This window comes from Rissa tridactyla, chromosome 3, assembly GCF_028500815.1.
Source record: "Rissa tridactyla isolate bRisTri1 chromosome 3, bRisTri1.patW.cur.20221130, whole genome shotgun sequence".
NCBI lineage: Eukaryota > Metazoa > Chordata > Aves > Charadriiformes > Laridae > Rissa > Rissa tridactyla.
The window spans coordinates 44,421,532-44,442,420 of NC_071468.1; the positions used below are offsets into that span (position 1 = coordinate 44,421,532).

Sequence of the window (20,889 nt, forward strand, 5' to 3'; positions counted from 1 at the left end):
GTCAAACACAGCTATACGCAAAACCATGACCTATTAAGGTACAAATTTCTTTCATATTTTTAAGCTGAAAGTATTAAACTATAAAATTAAGAAAAATGCTTTACATATTACAATGTTGCTGAATGTTCCTTTGTTACCTTCCTGTTTCAACAGATTTTAAAATACCCTTTGCAGTAGACCTATGCCTGACCAAAGAGAACAATTCAAGTTCTGTGAAATCTACTCAGGAAAAACTAGGCTTAGATGGAAGCACTCGTTCATCTCTTCAGACTTCTGTAAAACTAAACCCTCGATCTCGAAAAAGTGGACGTCTGCGCAAAACCACCCATCGCTATTCTGTGCGAGATGCGAGAAGATCTCAGCTCTCCACTTCTGATTCAGAAGGCAATTCTGATGACAAGACTACTGTAATAACGAAACACAGACGCTCCCAGTTACTGCAGCCTTTTTTAACATATCCAGTTAGGGACAGCTACTTTGTAGATAGAAGTGATTGCTTACCTGCTGAAGTGGTACCAAATTCTAATCCTGATGCCCCTAATCTAGAAAATTCCAGCCAAATTAATCTAGCGCACGATCTAAACCCAGAGACTTTGAATGAGCCAGCTGCAGGAATTGCTGAGAGCAACACAGATAACTCTCCTTTTGATTTATGCCACGTCTTATTGTCACTCCTAGAGAAAGTGTGCAAATTTGATATTGCTTTGAATCACAGTTCTGCTCTTTCAGCTAGTGTGGTGCCCACATTGACTGAGTTCTTATCAGGATTTGGAGACTGTTACAATGTAAGTAGTAACACAGAAAATGAAGTAGTTTCTGCAGGGTGGACCGAAGAACCTGTGGCTCTGATCCAAAGGATGCTCTTCCGGTCAGTGCTGCATCTTATGTCTTTAGACATCAGCAATACAGAAACAATGCCTGACAATTTACGAAGAAACTTAATAGACTTACTTAAAGCAGCATTAAAAATCAGAATTTGCTTGGAAAAGCAACCTGATCCTTTTGCTCCAGGATACAAGAAAACACTACAGCAGCCGGTTCAGGATGACTTTGTATTTTCTAGATATCATCACAGAGCCTTGCTTCTACCTGAGGTTATAGAAGGGGTTTTGCAGATTTTGATTTGCTGCCTACAAAGTGCAGCCTCCAATCCATTCTACTTTAGCCAAGCTATAGATCTGGTTCATGAGTTCATACAGCATCAGGGATTTAAGCTGTTTGAAGTAACAGTGCTTCAAATGGAATGGCTTTGTATGAAGAATGAGGGAGTAACTGGGGAAGCTTCAGAGCATCTAAAAGCCCTGATCAACAGCATCATGAAAATAATTAATACTGTCAAAAAAGTGAAATCAGAGCAGCTACATCAATCAATGTGCACAAGAAAACGGCACAGACGATGTGAGTACTCCCACTTCATGCATCACCACAGAGATCTCTCTGGGCTCCCTGTATCAGCTTTTCAAAACCAAGCTTCCAAAAACCCCTTTGAAACTACTGATGGAGAAGTTCATTATCCCGACAGATGCTGCTGCATTGCTGTTTGTGCGCACCAGTGTTTGCACTTGTTGCAACAAGTTTCTTTGAGCAGTACTTGTGTTCAAATTCTCTTGGGTGTACATAATGTAGGAATATGTTGTTGTATGGATCCAAAGTCTGTGATTGTCCCATTGCTTCATGCTTCCAAGTTACCAATATTAAAAAACTTTCAACAGCACATATTGAACATCCTTAACAAGTTTATATTGGACCAACTGGGTGGAGCAGAAGTTTCTCCAAAAATTATGCAGGCATCATGCAATATATGTACTGTTGACTGTGATCAACTTGCTCAGCTGGAAGATGCCTTGCAGGGCAATTCTAGTGATGCTGGTCTTGCTTCTAGTTCCTCTTGCAGAGTTCAGGGAATTCTGCCGAGCAGTGGATCTGAAGATATGTTGTTGAGATGGGATGCGTTGGAGGCTTATCAGGACATTGTTTTTGAAGAAGACAAACTACGTGGCATGCAGATTGCCAGCCATATTTGCCACTTAATTCAAAAGGGAAATGCAGTGGTCCAATGGAAACTATATAACTGTATTTATAATCCCGTACTTCAGAAAGGGGTTGAGCTAGCCTGCCATGCTCAACAACTCGGACTAACTACAGCTGATAAACACACACGCAGTTACCATAACCAGTGTTTGCCTTCTGAAGTACTTCAGATTTATTTGCAGACGCTCCCTGTGTTGCTTAACTCCAGGTTGGTTGATTTTCTGTTTATTAATGGAAAGCATGCTAGTTATGTACAGAGCTTTGTATATTTGTTACTGATCAGGATCTAAGTTTTATTTGTACTGTAGGCTGCACTTGGATATTGTAGGGGTCGCAACAAGATAAATGCTTGAGTAACATAAGATTTAATCCTAGATTCATAAACCATAGAAAGTGAGGGCGCTCTACCAATGAGTTATGGTCTTTAACAAGCCAAAGTGTGTGGAAATAAATAAAACCTTTGTCCAATGTGATATGCTCTTTGCCTCTTCATTCCTTATGCTAAAGTGAGTCAGGAATGTTGAACAGATTGACATATCACTTTGTGGGAATTAGACTACTTAGTTTCCTGAGCTGTTTCCCTTTTCCTTCTAGAATGGTCTTCATAGAAACCACCTTTCAAAAATAAGGATTGAAAGGCTTACTTGTCCTGAAATAACTGTTTCATAATTTATAAAATCTTGTTAACTTAAACATAGTTTTAAAGAACAAACAAAAAAGAACCAAAAAAACTAACCTACAAACATTCTTCCAAGGTGGGAAAGAGAAACTTTCCTATTTATTGTTGAATTGTTGAAATAGTTGTTTAATACAATACATAGAAGCTTATTCAGAATATGAACGTTTCCTTTCATCCAGGAAAGATTCTGATCTTTTATGTTGGAGTCCTGATAGGCTGAAGTGAATTTAGTAGATTTGAGACAATCACACAGAATAGACAAGTATTCCAGTTTCTATAAAGGATTGTCAAGTACACTTTTAATTTTTATCCTAACCCAAACTGTATCAGAAGATATTCGCTTTTGAAATTTCACTTAGTGGCAAAGAGGCAAGAGAAGTAAAGTTTAGATTAAAAAAAGTTTAAGATACCATATTTCCTACTGGCTTAAAGATGGGTATATACAAGTATGTACATGATTCCTTTGATTGTAGCGTATGTAACTCAGTTATAGTAAAAGCTGATTGTGGGGGAAGAAGATGGGAGGGTAGGGAAGGTAGGGAAGGTGGATGTATACAAGCAAACATAGTACACTAAGAAGCTTACAGATCCTAACCCCGCCCGAATTCTCTATGAACTCAATGTAATACTTGGAGTAGAAAGAAGGAAAAAATATACTTGGAAACAGATATACTGAAAGGTTTTTCAACACTGGACATCCTGGCATAACAATGGGACAAAAAGTTGTGCTTAAAAGGTATTCCTGAATTCTATCTGACATACGTAGTCCATGCAACTAATAGACATAGCTAGTAAAATGTCTTAACACTTCAAGTTTGAGGTGGAATATCTACTTTCTGGTGAAGTCACAGAACTGAGAGAAATAGATATTTACTAGCTCCAATTGCTAATAAAAAGGTAGGGGGAGGAAGTACAACTGAAAAGCAAATGTCATAAATAAAATCAAATACTTTTAATGTTTCGAGCATCATACATCTTTGTGGTCTACATTTTAGAGGTTAATCGATATTTCCTACATTATATCTTACCAAAATAATTGAATTTTCTACTATTAGATGAATGATGCTTACTTGAGATTCTAGAGTACTGCAAGCAAGTTCCTCCTCTCTTTAATATACAGTTTAGAGCAACTTATAGTAATTACTGTAAACATGATCAGTCCTTAGTGTTACTCAGGTGTGTAAAACAGAGGGTTATTTTTGGATAAGATGTGTCACCTGAACTACATGAATTTGTGGCTTGTTTATAAGGTAACTCTTTTGCTTTTTCTTGCAGGGTAATTAGAGACTTGTTTCTGAGTGGTAATGGAGTGAATCAAATGATTGAGTTAAATTACTTGGATACTTTAAGAAGCCATTCTTTGAAAGTGTTAGAGACTTTGATACTCTGTCTTGGTGATCAGCAGAAAGACCAAGCAATGCCAGAGCTGGAAGGCTTGAACAGTGGACAAAAGGAGTCTACGTCTGACTTGCCTGCTTCTCTTTGTAGCCAACATGCTGTTTCAGAAGTTCCTCAAAGCCTGAGCAAATTTTATGCTGGCTTGAAAGAGGCTTACCCAAAAAAGAAAAAGTTTGTGAGCCAAGACATTCATGTCAACACAATAAACCTGTTCCTCTGTGTAGCTTTTTTATGCGTAAGTAAAGAAGCAGATGGTGATCTGGATTCAGCTAATGACTCTGAAGATACGTCAGGATATGATAGTACAGCTAGTGAGCCATTAGGCCACAAATTGCCATATCTGTCACTGGAAAGCCTTACTTTACCCTCTGTGGAACATATTCACAGGGCTGCAGATATTTGGTCCATGTGTTGTTGCATATATTTGTATAGTTCAGTTTTTCAGAGACAGTTCCATAGACTTGGAGGCTTTGAAGCATGCCATAGATTACTAATCCTGATAATTCAGAAACTTGCAAAAAATAAGGAAAAAGAGCAAGAAAAGAAGGAGAGATTACTTAGTGAAAGCAGCAGAAGTTCACATGAGAGTCCTCGTGGTGAGCTTCTCAACAAGGATGACTCTGTTCAGGTGGCTAAAAGCAAGGAGGTGACACAGTCGGAGGTCGATAGTTCAGACAGCCTTGCTGGTGCAGAACAGCTGGTGCCTGAATGGGCCTCCTGTGACAGCTCTTTGAGTAGGGAACACACTTCAGTTACTTCAGTTGCCAATCTTGAAGGGATAAAGACTTCTCTAAGAGAAGAGACTGACTGGGCATTTCAAGGTATCAGACTTCTAGAAGCTCTGCTGACAATCTGTCTACACAGTGCAAGCACCATGCAGCAGAAGATGGAAGTGGAGATGTTTCACCAGGTACTGTGCAACTGCCCTTAGCTTACTTTACTCATATTTGTTACATTCAATATTATTTTAACAGTAATTTAGTCAAAAGATCTTTTAGAGGTGAAAAAAAGCTCATGCTGTTGTTATGGTACTATATTTTTTGTGTAGTACTGAAACTACAGAGTTAAATTATGGGCTTAGTAGTCAGGGGTAGTGGTCAGCAGGCATGAAAGAATGGGAGTGGGTGGATGAACAAACTGGTAGTTGCTGTTTCTGAGGAGGTATCTTCCACGTGTCAGCTTGTCACTTCATATTCAGTAAGATGCTGGTAAGGACCCTGTACCCCTTTGCTTATTCTCCAACATGATCCTTTGTTTCCACTCTTTTGGGTTGGATCCCTATTCATGCCAATTGCCTCTTTGAGGGCTGGGAGAGAGCCTTATATGGCAGGTTGATCCAGGCTGGATGAGATTTTTACCTTGCTCACTCTTTTGTACTGTATTTCTGGTTTATTTTTCATGTACTTGTTACAGTTTGGGTGAGCGTGGTCAATATGGCTAAGGGCTGAACTCAACATCAAATGCTTTTTTCTGGGTCAATGTATCTCAAGTCCCACGGAAGGCTGTGATCCTGGCAGATGAATATTTTGGTTTTCTTTTTCTGCATAAAATGGCTCTGACTAGAGGAAAGGGACAGTTTTCCCTGACTACAAAGGTAGTAGTGGGTATTGACAACTATGAGTTGCTGGCTTGACTATGGCTGTAGTTGTTTGTTTTTTTTTCTGGTCAGTTATGGCCTCCTCTCTCTTTTTTTCCCATTTAGTCCTTCTGTCCAGTCCCACATTCTCCAGAGGCTGTTTGAGCTGATGGGATTTGAATGGTGGGAGAGACTTGTGCTTGGTTTTTTGTGGGGTTTTTTTAATGGTTATTCAGTGGAGAATGTGTGTGACAGAGGTGGTTTTGAAGGAGAGCTGCATAGGCTAGACCTGGGCATTATATATAGTGGCTTACATGTGGTATTTTTGATGCCTGTTCTGAGCAGAGCATGGGGCTTGAGAAAGAGGAATATTAGAGGGCACAGGTACTGAAAGGACACCAGTAGAAACTGTCACTTAAGCCTTAGAGGTGAACTAATTCAGTGTTCTACAAAGTTGTTAATTCACAGAAGACACCTTGACTGTGCTTTAATGTTTTAATCGCTACCTTGAATTTTATTTGGCAGTTTGTTACAAAAGTAGGAGGCATGAGGTACAGGGGAGAGCTGGAAACTGGAATTCTGTCTGGATCACGTGCTATTTTTGTGAACTTGGATATGTCACCCTCTGTCTTGTTAACCTTTCTAGTAATATTGTGGTGTGATCTGAATGCACTGTGTATTGAAACTGTTTCAGAGATGTTTATTTTTGAAACAGCGCTTTCACTTGCAATGTTTGGGGAAACAGCAAGTTGCCAGAGTTTTTTCAGTGTGCAGGTTGCTTAACCAACTAAATCTCTGTCATGACTAACAGGATGAATCTTCCTTATTGCAAGAGACTGGATGAAGTCTGATGGCTTTAGCTGACAAGTGTAGGTGGAAGGGGAAGTTCTTAAATGAAAGTACTAGACCAGTTCTGTTAGCCAAAACAGAATAACATGAATCAAAATGTTTGTCTCCCCCAAAACACAGAATACTTGTGTGGATGACATCTTACTTCAAATAAGAGAGCAGCTTGCTCAATCAAAAGTGGTAGAAACTGACTTGGCAAAGCCTCTGTTTGATTCACTGCTTCGTGTTGCGTTGGGCACTTTTTCTAATGATCTGGATCATTCTGAAGAAAAAATTGAAAAGGTATGAAACACCAACTAGGTAATCTAATTCTAAATACCACAAGGTTTGCTCAGTCAGATTTATGTTGTTTGGGTCTATTTTAAACTTGATAGGACATATTTAAATGTGTTTGGTTGTTGTGGCTGTTGATAATTCTCTGATTCTCCTATGTAAGCATGTAAGTTGAATGCTGGTTATTGATACGCTCCACACATTTACAGCTCAGAAATGAGTCATGCCCTGAAAAGGAGCAAGCTGTGTTATGCTTTACAGACATACCTGAAACCTGACGTTCTCTTTGCTCTTTCATCCCCCAACAGAGTGTGACCAACTCTCAAAGGGATAGCTTTAAACAGGGATGTTGGCTGACCTTAGTGGCTGCATACGTATCACATGACATGAGTAAATGTCAAGGTGCATGCTTATGATGATAGTGATTTTTGGAAACAGTTATTCTTAATGCACTGGGTACCTGCTTACCAAAGCTTTGGTCAGGTAGTTAGTAAGAAAAATCCATCTTTGCAGAACCCATTTTCTATGTAAGAATGAAGTTATTAATAAAAAGTATCTCAAGTTTCTTGAAAGCGTTATGATTAGTTTGTTTCTTTTGCCAATGAGCTTGGAGAAAATAAGCTTCTGGAAGGTTCTAATTTAAATGCTTTTCTGACCAAAGGTGGTAAATTTGTTTGTGTTACACAGATGCATTACACTGAAAAGGAGCCTGTGTCACAACCTGAAGATATTTCTGAAGAAACTGAAGAATCACAGTGCTGCAGTCTTAAACTTTTTGCTGAAGAGGAAGGATATGAAGCAGATAGTGAAAGTAACCCTGATGATAGTGAAACCAAGAATGAAGGTAAATGAACTTTCTGACTATACAAAGCAGTCTTTCTGACATAGCAAGGCTTCCTTGTCTTTTGAGATGTGCAAAAATAGGGCGAGCATCGGAGACCTTTAACAGATAGAAATAGTTTAACTTTTTTACTTCCAGTAGGATGCCATTACAGATGGAGATATAATGAATATTCTTACTGAGTGTTACAGGAACTGTTCTGTCTTTGTTTTCTTGGTTTATGTGACTCTTGCTCTAAAGTTATGTTACTCAAATGTATTATTGTGGTCTAGAAGCAGTTTTCTCCAGAGATGCTTCTCTGTTAGTTTGCTCATCAGTAGTTTGTCTGAAAATCAATACCCAATTTCTTAGTATTGTAACAATCTGGTAAAAATTAGATAGTCTAATTATATCTCTTTATATTCATTCAATGAATGTGCACATCTCATGCTGTATTCTGTTTGTGCAATTAATTTTGAACATGAATATGCTTTAATTTTTTTCCTTTGTGCTGAACATCTGCATGCTTACATTCTTGTGTACTGACATACTGCTCATGTCAGCATGAGCAGTAACAGCCTTTAATAGAACTGGATTCAATTGTTGCTGTTTACCTGTGTGACTAGGCTTTATCAATAGATATACAACATTTTAAAAGCATTTCTGAATTAAAAATTTAACCTGAAATATTTCCATGAAGCATTTGCATAAAAAGTGTGTCTGTACCAAATATTTAAGTAATGTGTTTTAAAGTCTCTCCAAGATGTGAGAGGACTAGAGGTTGGGGGTTTTTGCTTTTTTTTTTTGATTCTCATGGACATACCGTCATGTACTGTCGTGTGCATTTTCTAAATTAAATTACTAAACAACTGCTTTCCTTAACCTTTTAACATGAAATAAAATCATTTAAACTTATGTCCTTTCTTGGCAGGCTGACTTCTGTATGGAAGCTTGGGGCTCTGTTACAATGATTTTACTGTCATGTTTCATGAATTGCCTATTTCATCATTAGTATGTGTGTCCTGTTCGCAGGAAATGAAGGCACGTAGTTTAAGAGCATGTAATGGATGAAATTAATCCTTGCTGTTCTGTATTGGCAGGAAAATATGAAAATCTGAAGCAGAATAGAAGATTGTACTAACTTCTGAAAACTGCTTATAAGCTAGTGACTATTTTTGTTTTGTACCTGTGAGAAAGTCTGAGAAAGTATGTCTTTGGATGTCCTGTTTAAATCATTAAAACTGTATTCAGCTGAGTAAGTTTCAGTAAGACAAGTGTTCTCTTTCAGGAGCAGACACAAAGGCAGAACCAGGATGTACTGGTCCTTCAGGTTATTTTAATGACCTAACTGAAAGCATCAATCAAGGAGAATTAATGTATCCTGAGATCTGCATGTTAGAATTAAACTTGCTCTCAGCTGGTAATGCAAGTTTAGATGTGCTTGCTCATGTATTCCAAAGCTGCCTGAAAATTGTTGTCCAGAAGGAGAGAAATGCCACTGTACTTATAGAACAGGTAAAAATGTTATTAAACAAAGGCAACAGCTTAGCAGTTATATATCTTATTTTCTTCAGTTTTACAGTACCAGTATACCTAATAGAGTGATCTCAGAAATACTCTCACTTGTTATGGTATTTGATAAGAACTGAAATTATGTAAATGACTGATATTGCCAGCTGCATTGTGTTTAAGTTATCAGAAACTGTAGAAACTATAGTTAACTAATATATTGAAAGATATTTGACATACAAAGCTTTTGAGTTTAACGATTGCCTTATTTTATCAAGACTGTTCAGTCACTAGAGCTATAGATACAGAGTTAATGACTGTCAGGCCACTGGAAAAAAAAAACAAAACAAAAAATACCCCAAAAAAGCCAATAGCTTCTTGTATATGTATATATGTAAACATTTTAACTATATATGTATTCAATATGTACATTTAGAAACTTTCAGTGAGGTGCTTAAATATTTAATGCTTTTATTCTTCATAAGTTTATATTAGATGCCCTCATGATCCTTTGGGATGTCTGATGGTTGGTTAGTTTTTTGCTTTTTAATAACTAAATTCAGTATGCTTCTCTTGCAAAAGAGGAAAACATGGCTAAGTAATCTAAGCTTAAAGTGCTTGTTTATATAATCATTTGACTAAGAAGCATAGTCAGTGCTTTACATCTTAAACCAAAAGCAGGAAAGGAAAACACTGTTTTACTTCAGTACTCCAGTTGCTTGTGTGAATGATTAGCTTTAAATCACTAGCACACGTGCATTTTTCTCTTCCGAACGTCAATGCATGAAATTACTTGTAATACAAAATGATCTCATTTTCATTACTCTTCAATATCGTTTAGAAAGAGCAATCCATTGAACTAATCAATTTAGAGATTTTGAATATCTCTAATTAGAGATTTTTCCAATTACCTGCATTTGTGAAGGATGCTCATAAGTAAATGGCTTTTATTATTTTTTTAATTACTCTTTAAAGTAATCCTGCATAAAAAGCTTGGGGAAAGGTTAAATTTGCTTTCAGTATTGCATCACTATGTAACAACATGCTGTATTTTGTCACAACCTGTCAAATCTTGTAATTCTGTTACAGGGGAGAAGACAAGGGAGATCTCAGCTACTGACATGATAATGTCTCAGGTTTCTTTCTAGAATAATTTGGATTTCAAAGTCTCTCTTCTGCAACTGAACTGTACAGAATATGAAAAAATGTTCATTAGCAAATATAAAAAAAAATCCATAATTTAAAGCAACTGGAATTGTCTTTAAAATCAATAGTAGACAAGAATTGATTGAAAGAAATTATTTTGTAGTTCTTTGAGCTGGTGTATATTCTTCATATATCAATTTCCCCTGTATTTTTTAACAGGGAGCTGTTAAACATCTTTTGGGAGGATTTTTGAACATACTGACACAAACAGAGTCTAGTTTTCATGGTGAGTTCAAGGTCTAAGTAACTTAAATATTGCTTTTCACAACTTAATGTATACACACTCAAAATTTTAGTTCACAATGCAAATTCTTTGGCATGTGTGAATTTAGGCAGCTGCTTTAACTTGTGACAAGTATCTAATTTATGTGTAAATACAGGGTTATTTTCGAGCTAGTGGAAATCTGTTATTTAAACACATGCTGGCAGATCTGAAAATGATAGCTGAAATCATAAACCTAGAGTGACAGTGTTAACAAACATTGGTCGGAAAAATAGCAGTTGTCTTACTGATTGAATGACTTCATCACAACATAAGTTTTTATTTCAAATTTCTTTGTAACCCAGGTCTTAGTGATGTTGTGTTTGAGTTTTATTTCTAACTGGAAAACAGCTAGGTAATCTAAGACTGTGGAAGCAAATTAAATGCTTGCCCTAAGGTAGCTTCCCATAAGGGGGCTGCTCCACAGCAGGAGATGATGTAAACCCATCCCAGGACTTTGATCTCTGGCTTTGTGGGGAGAGCCTTCGCAATGTAGATGCCAGGTTCCCAGACTTTCAGACTCCACTTCGCAAACCCAGGACTAGACTTGCTGTAGCCATCGAGATTCGTTCAATGACATTTTCAATGATAGTGTCAGGAAGCGCTGTTAGATCTCTTTAGAATTCATCTTGTAATTGTTACTGCTTTCTGAATTTGAAATTTCACAAAACACTATGAATTCCACGTTAATCTTTCCTCATAATAGTATGGAATATGAATTTTTAAAGCTTTTAAAAAAATTCTTTTCAAGACTATTATTTTGTCTCCTTTTTTTAGCATGTCAGATGGTGCTGGTAGACCTGTTAGTTTCCTTGATGAGTTCACAGACATGTTCAGAAGAGCTAACTCTTCTTCTGAGGATATTTTTGGAGAAGACACCTTGTACGGTATGTATGGAGAAGAACACAGCAAAATTCAGAGGCCTAATGAGAAAAACGAAGCAAAAAGAATATCTTTTCCTGCCCAAGTATTATGGGAAATAAGGAGATTGTAACAGCAATATTCTAACTGATCAGAGCAAATAAAATTTGGTTGTTGAAATAATTCTTTCTCAAAACTTGAAAAGGAAATGGGAGACAAGAAAAGACAGGGTTTTGAAGCGAGTGTTAGAGTCCTGGGAACTCTGTTTAGCACAAGAAAAGAAGTTTTCTCTTGAGGAGACTGACATTGTGGTTATGGATGACAGAACACTAATACTGTAAAATTTGAAGTCATTCCTTTAAAATTATAAAGCATGTAGCTATTTGAGGAATGCTTTAAGCAGCAGAAATTAGTTTCAAAATTGTCTTAAGTTGGTTTGTATAACGCTGGAATCTACTGCCTGTGTGGGATATACTGCTGAAATACCTATCTGTTGGTTTGTGTGGGAGTTTGTAGGAAAAAAAACAAGTGGAAGGAAACAAAAAAAAAATACTGTGGAGTCTGAAATAGTACCAAACCAAACAAGAAGATGCCAGTCAATTTTTCAAAGGTAGCTTGCAATAATTGGCTAAGTAACTAGAGAAATTTTTGGTTTAAGGGCTCAGCTAGTTTTATTACTGATTATGCAACAACAAAGTGATGGCCTGTGTGTGCATTCTTAACAAGCCTCAAAAATGGGGTAAAAGGTGTGGTCTTTTCTTGAGCTATAAATCAATCTGTTAGCACGGTAACAAATGTGAGATAAGGTTGTGCAATGGCCACCTGCTGTGGTTCAGCAGATTCCTGAGGATGGTAACTTGAAGGTTGATCTGCTCTAAATCCTCGGAACTGTTGGGCCATAGGTGTTTAAGTTGCTACTTGCTGCTTTGTAAATGTGTGTCAGTTTGGATATGGAAGTACTACCTCTGTTGGGAAGACATGAATCCAAATTTAAATGAAGAGTGAGGTTCTGTTTAGTTAGATGACACTTGACTACATGGTGTAAACAGTTTGGTTTTTTTTTCCTCATTTGTTTGGTTTATTTCTTCTAGGAGATACTACTCAAGGGTGTGTTGAAGATTATAGAAAATAATGTTTATATGAACCCGTTACAGTACCTTGCCTTCCCTTTGCTACATGGCACAAATTTGAGTAGTAGTTCTTCACAAAAATCTGCTACCACTTCCAACAGCAAAACTGCTGGACTATTAAAAAGAGCAAAACTTTCACAGAGTAAGAAAGAGGCAGATGGTGAAAATTTGAGTCACCAACTGCTTTCTTCTTGGCATGTAGCCCCGATTCACTTGCCTTTAGTTGGACAAAACTGTTGGCCACACATGTCTGAAGGCTTCAGTGTCTCACTGTGGTTTCATCTGGAGTGTGCTCACGAAATGGAAAATTTAACAGAAAAGGGGAAAAAAATCAAGAGAAGAAGCCGACTGGTAGCTGTAAGAGAGAACAGCTTTGACAGCACAGGTGAGGATACAGTAATTCCTGTTCCTATTTAGATAGCACTGAAGGATTCTGGTTATAAGTATTACTAATTGATGTGCCATATATAAAAGGTTGGATTTTTTTCTTGTGATGGATATTAAACAGGAGTGGTAGTCTTCCTGATTTTTTTTTCAGTACTGTATCATATACTTGAAGATAAAACATTTCCAGACTTAGTCCTTAAGTTAGATTAACGCCTGTTTCCTTAGAATTTTAGTATTCTGATTGAATTTGTAACTTCAGTAAAAAGTCTTTGTATTACTACTTGTTATTCTGAAGAAAATATGCTGAAAGGTTATGGGAAAAGGCTGCTCTCAAGTTTATTTGGTCCTGTGTATTGATGAAGCAAGTGGCTTTTGTGTTCTTTGTCTTTAATAGACAGCTAGTAAATCTTTGTGGTTTAGGAATTAAATATTTGAACTCGTAACTAAAAGATGCTCTGAATCCATCAACTCTGAGGCTGAGTCAGTATAAATCCTTTAACTTTCCTTGTGTGTGCCATTGTAAATGTCAATAGCTGTACAATATTTCTCTGTTTATACTTTTGTAGAGACCTACCTGCTTCCAAACTCTTTTGAGCAGACTGTAGGAGGAAAAATTCCTTAAGTTATTTAAAATGCATCCCAGTCACAACACTTAGAATATCTTTTACTCTACTTTTTTCTTTTTTTTTATTGTATTTGAATAAAAGGGGGGGAACCCAACCTTGAATCTTGGGACTCCCTAGGGCTGCTTTTGTTAGAAGGTCTGTGCTTTTCCTTGGTAAAGTAAAAATTGTTGAATGCAAGATTATGCTTAAAGGGGGGGTAGTATGATTTGGGGAAAAAACCTAAAGATTTCTTGGTGCACAGTAAGACTGCCAGTTCAACATAGGAATGTAATACGGTATGGCATGTTGAGAGCATCATTTCATTAGTGATTGCATTAGTGTATTCATGCTTAGTGGGTTTACATGATTACAAAAACATGTGAAGTGCTGAGTTAATGTCAGGCTCCTCTCTTTCAGTATAAGACCTGGGTCTCTGAAAAGAATTGCACACATTAGTCAGCTCACTTTAAATAAAAAAAAAAAAAAACACCCCAAAAAAAACCCAACTAAATGAAAAACAATTTTTTAGTACCTGAACTATTTTTTTCACACTTGATAGCTGGTAAGACAGGCATTGTTGTTTGTTATGTTGTATTGTAATTGTGTATAAACATGCTTATATTTCTAGAAGAAACTAAGTCCATAGGAATGGAATACCTAAGCCTGGGAGATAAACTTGTTGAAGATGGCTGTATTCATATAATTTCACTGGGTTCCAAAGCACTGATGATACAAGTCTGGGCAGACTTGAACACCGGAGCATTCATATTTCGGTATGGTGTATTGGTCCAAAAGCAGTCTTGTGAACATGTGTATTGTTACTTCCAGTAGCAGCTTGCAGAGAACACTGGTGTAGAGAACCAATTTCTATAGTAGAGTAATCTTGCACACTGATGGCAACATCAAGTTTATTGCACACAGATCTACAGGATTACTTGCTTAAAATGTTAGCGTCTGGTCTTGCATGTTTCATGTCATATATAAATAATTGCCCAAAGTAAGATGCAAGATCAGTCATAAGCATAATGTAATGCAAGGTAGCAGTTCAAGTATTAATGAAATGACACAATAAGTGTGTGAAGATAAGCAAAAGCTTTTGTAGCTGTAGATTTTCACACCTTAGGTGTCAAAATTGCTGTTACTTAATACTTACCACGGCAATCTTGGTCTTAATCATCTGAACACATTTTAGCCCTAATTCAGTTCTCATAAGTAATGCATCCTTAGAATGGGTCTAAAGCCGCAAATTTAGAACCCTTTATTTCACAGCATTCAAAGCACCTGCATTTTTTTCAATAAACTGAATTTAACTTGTCTGTAAACCAGAGATAATATTCTTATCTTAAATGTAAGCAGATGCGTGCAAACAGGTTAAGTAAGTTGAAACTGTAAAGTGAGGATTTTCCTAGCTTATGTTGGGCACTCTAAATATAGCATTGTGATAAGATTAAAAAAAAATTGTGTGAAAGTTAAGGAATGCAGTCTCACAGTAACTGAGGCCAAAAAATTCCAGATTTGGGGCTTAAAATGCAAATTTGGAAACAAACACACACACTTGTTTTTCCTTTTCTGTTGTTTTCATAGTATGTGCATGGATCCAAACGATGAGATGAAAGCTGGTCTGCTGGCACAGGCTGAATCTCCAGAGAATGTTTTCCATGTGGGCAGGTGGCAGCATTTGGCAATAACATATCTGCAGCAGCCAGAAGGCAAGAAAAATATCCATGGAAAGCTGTCACTGTGGGTTTCTGGTCAGAGGTAAAGTATACATTAGTTGCACTTAGATATTTATCTTCTTAAAAAGATGTTCTCTGATAGGAAAACATCTGCACCATTCTGGTGCAAGCTGAAGTTATGGCTGAGTATTCTTCTGGGGGTAAGAGAGGGGTGGGGTGTCTTACAATGCTAGGAATTCGCTAGGAATATCCAGAATGATCTTGATTGCTCTGAGAATCTTCAGTTCCTAACACAGACCAATGCAGACATCAATGTTTTTCTTCATCATGAATAAGTGAAAGACTACACAATTTTGAGTAAGATCCAAAAAAAAGCTATGGCATGAAGTTAGCAGTAGGCTTAATGTCTTCTAGTTAAGAATCTGAATTAAGGAGGTATATTTCAGATACTGGCAATATCATTGAAAGTAGGAATGAAGAGGAGGTGGAGAATGTAGTCATTTTGCTCCACTGAGAGTAATGGAGAGGCGATGAGTTAAAAAAGAAAAAAATAAAAAATACCACAAACTTCAGACAAGCTCTTAAATGGAAGTGGGAAGTATTACTTTTTCCCCTAAAAATTTAAGGTCCATGCTCCTAAATGAGATACCTGATGCTAGGTTGGGTGTGCCTGCATCTGCATGAAATACTGGTTAGAGAAAAAGGAATTTATTAAATATCACAGTTTTTATCCTTTCTTCCTACACTTCAGACTATGAAGACTTTCTTTGTGTCCCAAATATGAAGCAGGTAGTCAAAAGGCTATCTTGTAAAACAGTTAGATGTATCACAAAAATTCTTTACTATTCCTCTAGAATTTGGTCAGTAAACAAGCAACATTATTAAAGACATTCTTAAAAATGTATCTAGGAAAAAAGCTGTTGCATGGGTTTTTCTTCCTGCAGTTAAACCTGGCATTGTAAAGTATAACACTTGTTTCACTTTGTTCTTGAACTACATGGAGTTAACTTTTAAATTTTAATTTCCCTCCCCATTGTTCAGTCTGCATGCTGATATGCAGTAAAGTCCAAATATGGAGATATAGAGGAAACTAAAAATACTACAATGTTCTGCTCGTGTGCAGTTAATGAGGTCACTCTATATATAGAGTTAGTTGCCAATTTGCTAATGGTTAGGCTCTTCCAGGAAGCTTCAGATGACCTTTACAGTCCAATTGGTCTGTTTATGTAAATGCATATAAGGTTAATTGGATGCTTTCTGAAAGCATCAGGCTTTTTGCCTGTGGCTGTACAGCACGCTAACTCTGACAACGTTCCCTGGTATAAGCAAATCCTCAATATGATATTTTCCAGCATATGTGAAGCACAGTTTTCATGATGTGCATTAGCATATTCAAAGGCCTTGACTTTTTAGGAATAGTAGAAATTCTTGAAAAATTGTGATATTTTGTAAGTGCATATAGTGTTATGCACAGTTTCTTCTTTGAGGTCAGAAGGAAAGAGGAAGGAAATTCAGACCTAGAAAATCTTGCCTGTATGGCAAGCCCAGCTGGGACTGTGTTCCTCTGTTCTGTGCAGTATTTGAATACATACATCATTATACCTTAGATAGCAACTATGATCACTTCTTAATATTTAAACTTGTTTCTTTATATGTATTTTTAGGAAATGTGAGATTAATTTAGATTACGCACTACCAAGGAAATCAAGCTTATCATCTGACAGTAATAAAACATTTTGTATGATTGGACATTGTACGTCATCTCAAGAAGAATTGCTTCGATTGTCGGGTAGATGGGATCTTGGAAATCTGCTTCTATTTAATGGTACTTCTGTATGCTTTTTACTTGAATAAGTCTTTCCTCTTTCCTCTCCAAGATCAAAGGCTTAATTTGATATTTTTTTAACATGCCAAGCTTTTACAGTAAAAGCAAAAATACATTCTTTACCAGTGTGACATATCAGGGAGAAAGCAGGAAAATATTTCAGTATTGGGTACTTCCTAATGTGTCCTTCTGCCACTATTCTCTTGCTTTCTTTTTAGTGCGTAGTTGGTAAATCCAGAATTCCATGTTTCTTTAAATTTCTTTAATTAATACCTTGGGGTAGGGGATGGAGAGATGGTGGTACTTGCTCTGTGTCTTTTTCGTAAAGCACTTAGGCTCTCCTAATGGAAAATTGATTTCTCTTACCTGCTTCTAAACTATTAGTTTCAAATTACTTAAAGCATATTAAAAAGTGAACAAAATCTGAACCACCAAATACTGAGTTATGCTTATTTCTGAAACTGTTGATGTTGCTTTGGGGTTCTCTTAGAGGTATAATTCTCCTTCCTTCTTGGAAAGTTTTGTCCAGGACTTCTGGGTCTTGGCTTAGTGCTGAAGGCTGTAATCCTGCTGGTCGTCATCTGGCAGTTCTTCATGTGTGGTGGCCCAGTCAGCACTACTACACAAGTGAAATCAGTTTGCCAGGGTGTGTGGTGTGTGCAGGTGTTGTGTGTGTAGATATAGTGTATCTGTGTGGGCCACAGGTGAGATGCTTGTCATAAATGTAAGCTCCACCTGGTGAATCTGCATGGTCTGATTGTTGTGTGGCTCCAGCCAGCATAATTGATACATCCAGAGAGCACTGAATTTACTGCTATACAGTTGTCATGCACCCGTACATCACAGACTTGGGCCCTTCTTGGATGCCTCTTCTGAATTTGCATTCTCACAAACAGATGACCTGAAATGTGCTGTACAGAAAGGGGAGGGAGGTCCATCTGGCCTTCTACTTCCTGCGTATTTTTATTTTCCTCCCTGTCAGTTGTAGTGAGCTTTTATTGTTGTTGCATTCTTCTCAGTTGCTCTACCCAACTCTTCGTGATACTGTAGCATGTTGTTGCTATCTGTAACCTTGCTATGCTTTGAAAACTTTGAGGAGGCTTGGATAGATGACTCTTCAATGTAAAAAACTGTAATAAATTATTCAGAGCTGTTGGTCCTCAGTTCATGCAGATCATTTTCCTGACTTGGTTTCAGTTGCCTTTGCCACTGAATTGATCTGGTCTATGATGTGTCAGAAGTCACTGATCTACTGTAGCTAATAGCAAGCATTGGACTGTACTGATTGGTCTTCTTCAGCAGGGCCTACAAAAAAACAGCCAGTGATCTTTGTTGTAAAGTCTCTGATGCAGCCAATGTATGAATTTTGTTTTATTGTATACTGAAGAGTTAACAGCTGCTTTTCTGGATTTTAGGTGCAAAGATTGGACCGGAGGAAGCATTTTACTTGTACACATGTGGGCCAGACTTCACGTCTGTAATGCCTTGTAAATATGGCAAAACATTGACTGATTGCTCTAAGTACATAAGTAAAGAGATTCTACAATGTGAACAAATTAAGGAGCTCTTCATGGCAAAAAAGGAAGTGGATGTTGGGCCTTTAATTGTAAGTTTCTACTTAAAAATGGTTCTTAATATCTTAGAACTGATTAAGAAACTGGGAACACATTTCCTGCTGTCTCCCAAAGTGCTTCGCTTTCTCAAAGCAGGCAGGAGCAAATCCAATTCTCATTAAAGTCACTGCAGGGTTCTTCCCACTTATTTCAATGGCAGTTGAACTCCACACAGGGTGGCCATTTCATCTTGCTTTAGGTTCGATCCTGACAACACGTAGATGTTCCAGCATCTATAATACTGCATATTTAATCTATAAGATAAGCAGGCACCTCCAAATGCCCTAGGATGAATATGTAGCTCTTCTCTTCATTAGTGTGAAGGAAGCCAAGGAGAGCTTAGTTAACGTTTAACATTAAAACTGACAGGAGAGAAGAAAGGAGGATTTATCTGGCTTTAACAGGAAGCAAGACTTCATCCCAATTCTTTGAGGGTTTTGAGGGAGCAAGTTTGCATCAAGTTTTGCTGAAAAGTAATTTTCCATTTGGCAGATCTTAGCTTTTCTCATCTTTCCTGACTAAAACAGCCATGCCAGGTGCAGGTGTAAATATAGTTACACTAGAAAAAGAATAAAATAAAACTTTCTTATCAGTGGAGCATGCTATATTTGGCAATTGCCTTCATGCACTTGTAATTCCTGCTGTATAAATTGTGTCCACTAGAGGGATTTTTCTGATCTTGTTCTACAGCAGCTCTGTAGCTGTTGGCAAAGGGTCATTCTGTCTGGATGTGATCCTTGTAAACAACAGTACTAAATTTTGAATAGGTTAAGAAGGAATGAATGGAATAAGTAAAAAGCCTAACGAAATCAGTCATGCAACTTTTAAGCTTATTTTGCCTCACAAAACACTAAGTAACCAGAGAGAACTATGTGCTCAAGTGATGAATTCACCTCTGCGCTTTTGCGTAGAATGCAAGTGCCTTAAATGTAATTATTTGTCTATTTTAAATAACCTCACAAATATGACCATTTGACATTTTCTGTAAACATGAGTCAGTTACTTTCCATAGGAGCTTTGGTTTTGGTCTAAGTCTCTTCATCAGTAATGAAAAAACTTCTATTAAGATCCTTTTATAGCAAAGCTGATTAAAGGCTAGACGTGAAACAAAAAACTGGAGAAATTTTGAAAATAAATAGCAGGTAACTTTCTATTTTGGGCTCGCCACTTTAGAACGGGAAGCAATTTGCCCAATACCTCTGTATGCTCATTTTCTTTTAAATTTGTCAGTAACTGTGTTTTTATGCAAAATAGTTGTAATTCTTCTTCTGGTGATAAGAGGAGTATCCTTGGTGGATTTTTTTAGCTTTCTCTGCTGTAGCTATTGTGTACATTTGTGGAAATTTAGGAATCTTGTTGCTGCTTAGTGCACATGCATCCACTCGAAACTTAAGAGTATGCTAATGGTAAAGTAGAAATGAACTGCCAAAGTTGCTGCTACTTGCTGTTACGTGGCTTTTGTGTGTGGCTTTTTGTGTTCTGGGGTGTTGGGTTTTTTTAACTTTCTCAAAAAAAAAAAAAAAAAAATTGTAAACTTCTCTTGTTTCAGGAGAGTCTTGCTGTTGTTTATACTACATGCTGCCCTGGTCAGTACACCATATATGAACCTGTTATTAGACTGAAAGGTCAAGTGAAAACTGTACCTTCTCAGAGACCTTTCAGTTCGAAAGAAGTTCAGAGCAATGTATTGGACTCACATCACCTGAAAACTCTTCAGCCTGTTGAATATAAAACTCTTCAGGGCATACTACATGAAATTGGAGGAACTGGTGCATTTGTTTTCCTCTTTGCTAGGGTAAGGGGGCTGGAGGAGGAGGGTGCGTGTATGTAATCTCCCCTATAAAATTTTCCTTGGATCTTGGGTAGAAAATCACATATTCAGCTGTCTTGCTTTAGTCTGCATGTGATTTCTTTTTTCATAAAGAAAATTTGTGGAAAATACCTGTGGCATAACACAGACTGCATCACGCAGGTTGTCTTAAGTTGGAAACTTAATTTTAATTCTATAATGTAATGTTTTTATAATATTGCTAGTATGTAAAATGCGGTGTTACATTTGGATTTTAGAGAAGCTTCTAACTGACAAAAGAGATTATTTTTAAGAGTGTTGTAGAACTGATAGTATTTTTGGTCTCTGATTTTTAAAGGCACTTAAACTAATTGCATATCTTTAACACTTTAAACAGAGG

At 37.1% G+C, this 20,889-nt stretch overlaps 1 protein-coding gene across 4 annotated transcripts in view; it reads left to right on the forward strand.

The window, feature by feature from the left end:
* Nucleotides 1-20,889, forward strand: part of LYST (lysosomal trafficking regulator) — a 96,104-nt gene that overhangs the window by 34,629 nt on the left and 40,586 nt on the right. For all 4 annotated transcript variants that reach the window (XM_054195630.1, XM_054195628.1, XM_054195631.1 and 1 more), the window contains exons 5-17: nucleotides 154-2,239; nucleotides 3,986-5,018; nucleotides 6,654-6,815; nucleotides 7,494-7,650; nucleotides 8,915-9,141; nucleotides 10,501-10,567; nucleotides 11,381-11,490; nucleotides 12,556-12,979; nucleotides 14,215-14,359; nucleotides 15,171-15,344; nucleotides 16,927-17,087; nucleotides 18,503-18,693; nucleotides 20,250-20,495. In XM_054195630.1, the coding sequence (XP_054051605.1) occupies nucleotides 154-2,239; nucleotides 3,986-5,018; nucleotides 6,654-6,815; nucleotides 7,494-7,650; nucleotides 8,915-9,141; nucleotides 10,501-10,567; nucleotides 11,381-11,490; nucleotides 12,556-12,979; nucleotides 14,215-14,359; nucleotides 15,171-15,344; nucleotides 16,927-17,087; nucleotides 18,503-18,693; nucleotides 20,250-20,495 (5,183 nt within the window). The remainder of the gene's footprint in view (nucleotides 1-153; nucleotides 2,240-3,985; nucleotides 5,019-6,653; nucleotides 6,816-7,493; nucleotides 7,651-8,914; nucleotides 9,142-10,500; nucleotides 10,568-11,380; nucleotides 11,491-12,555; nucleotides 12,980-14,214; nucleotides 14,360-15,170; nucleotides 15,345-16,926; nucleotides 17,088-18,502; nucleotides 18,694-20,249; nucleotides 20,496-20,889) is intronic.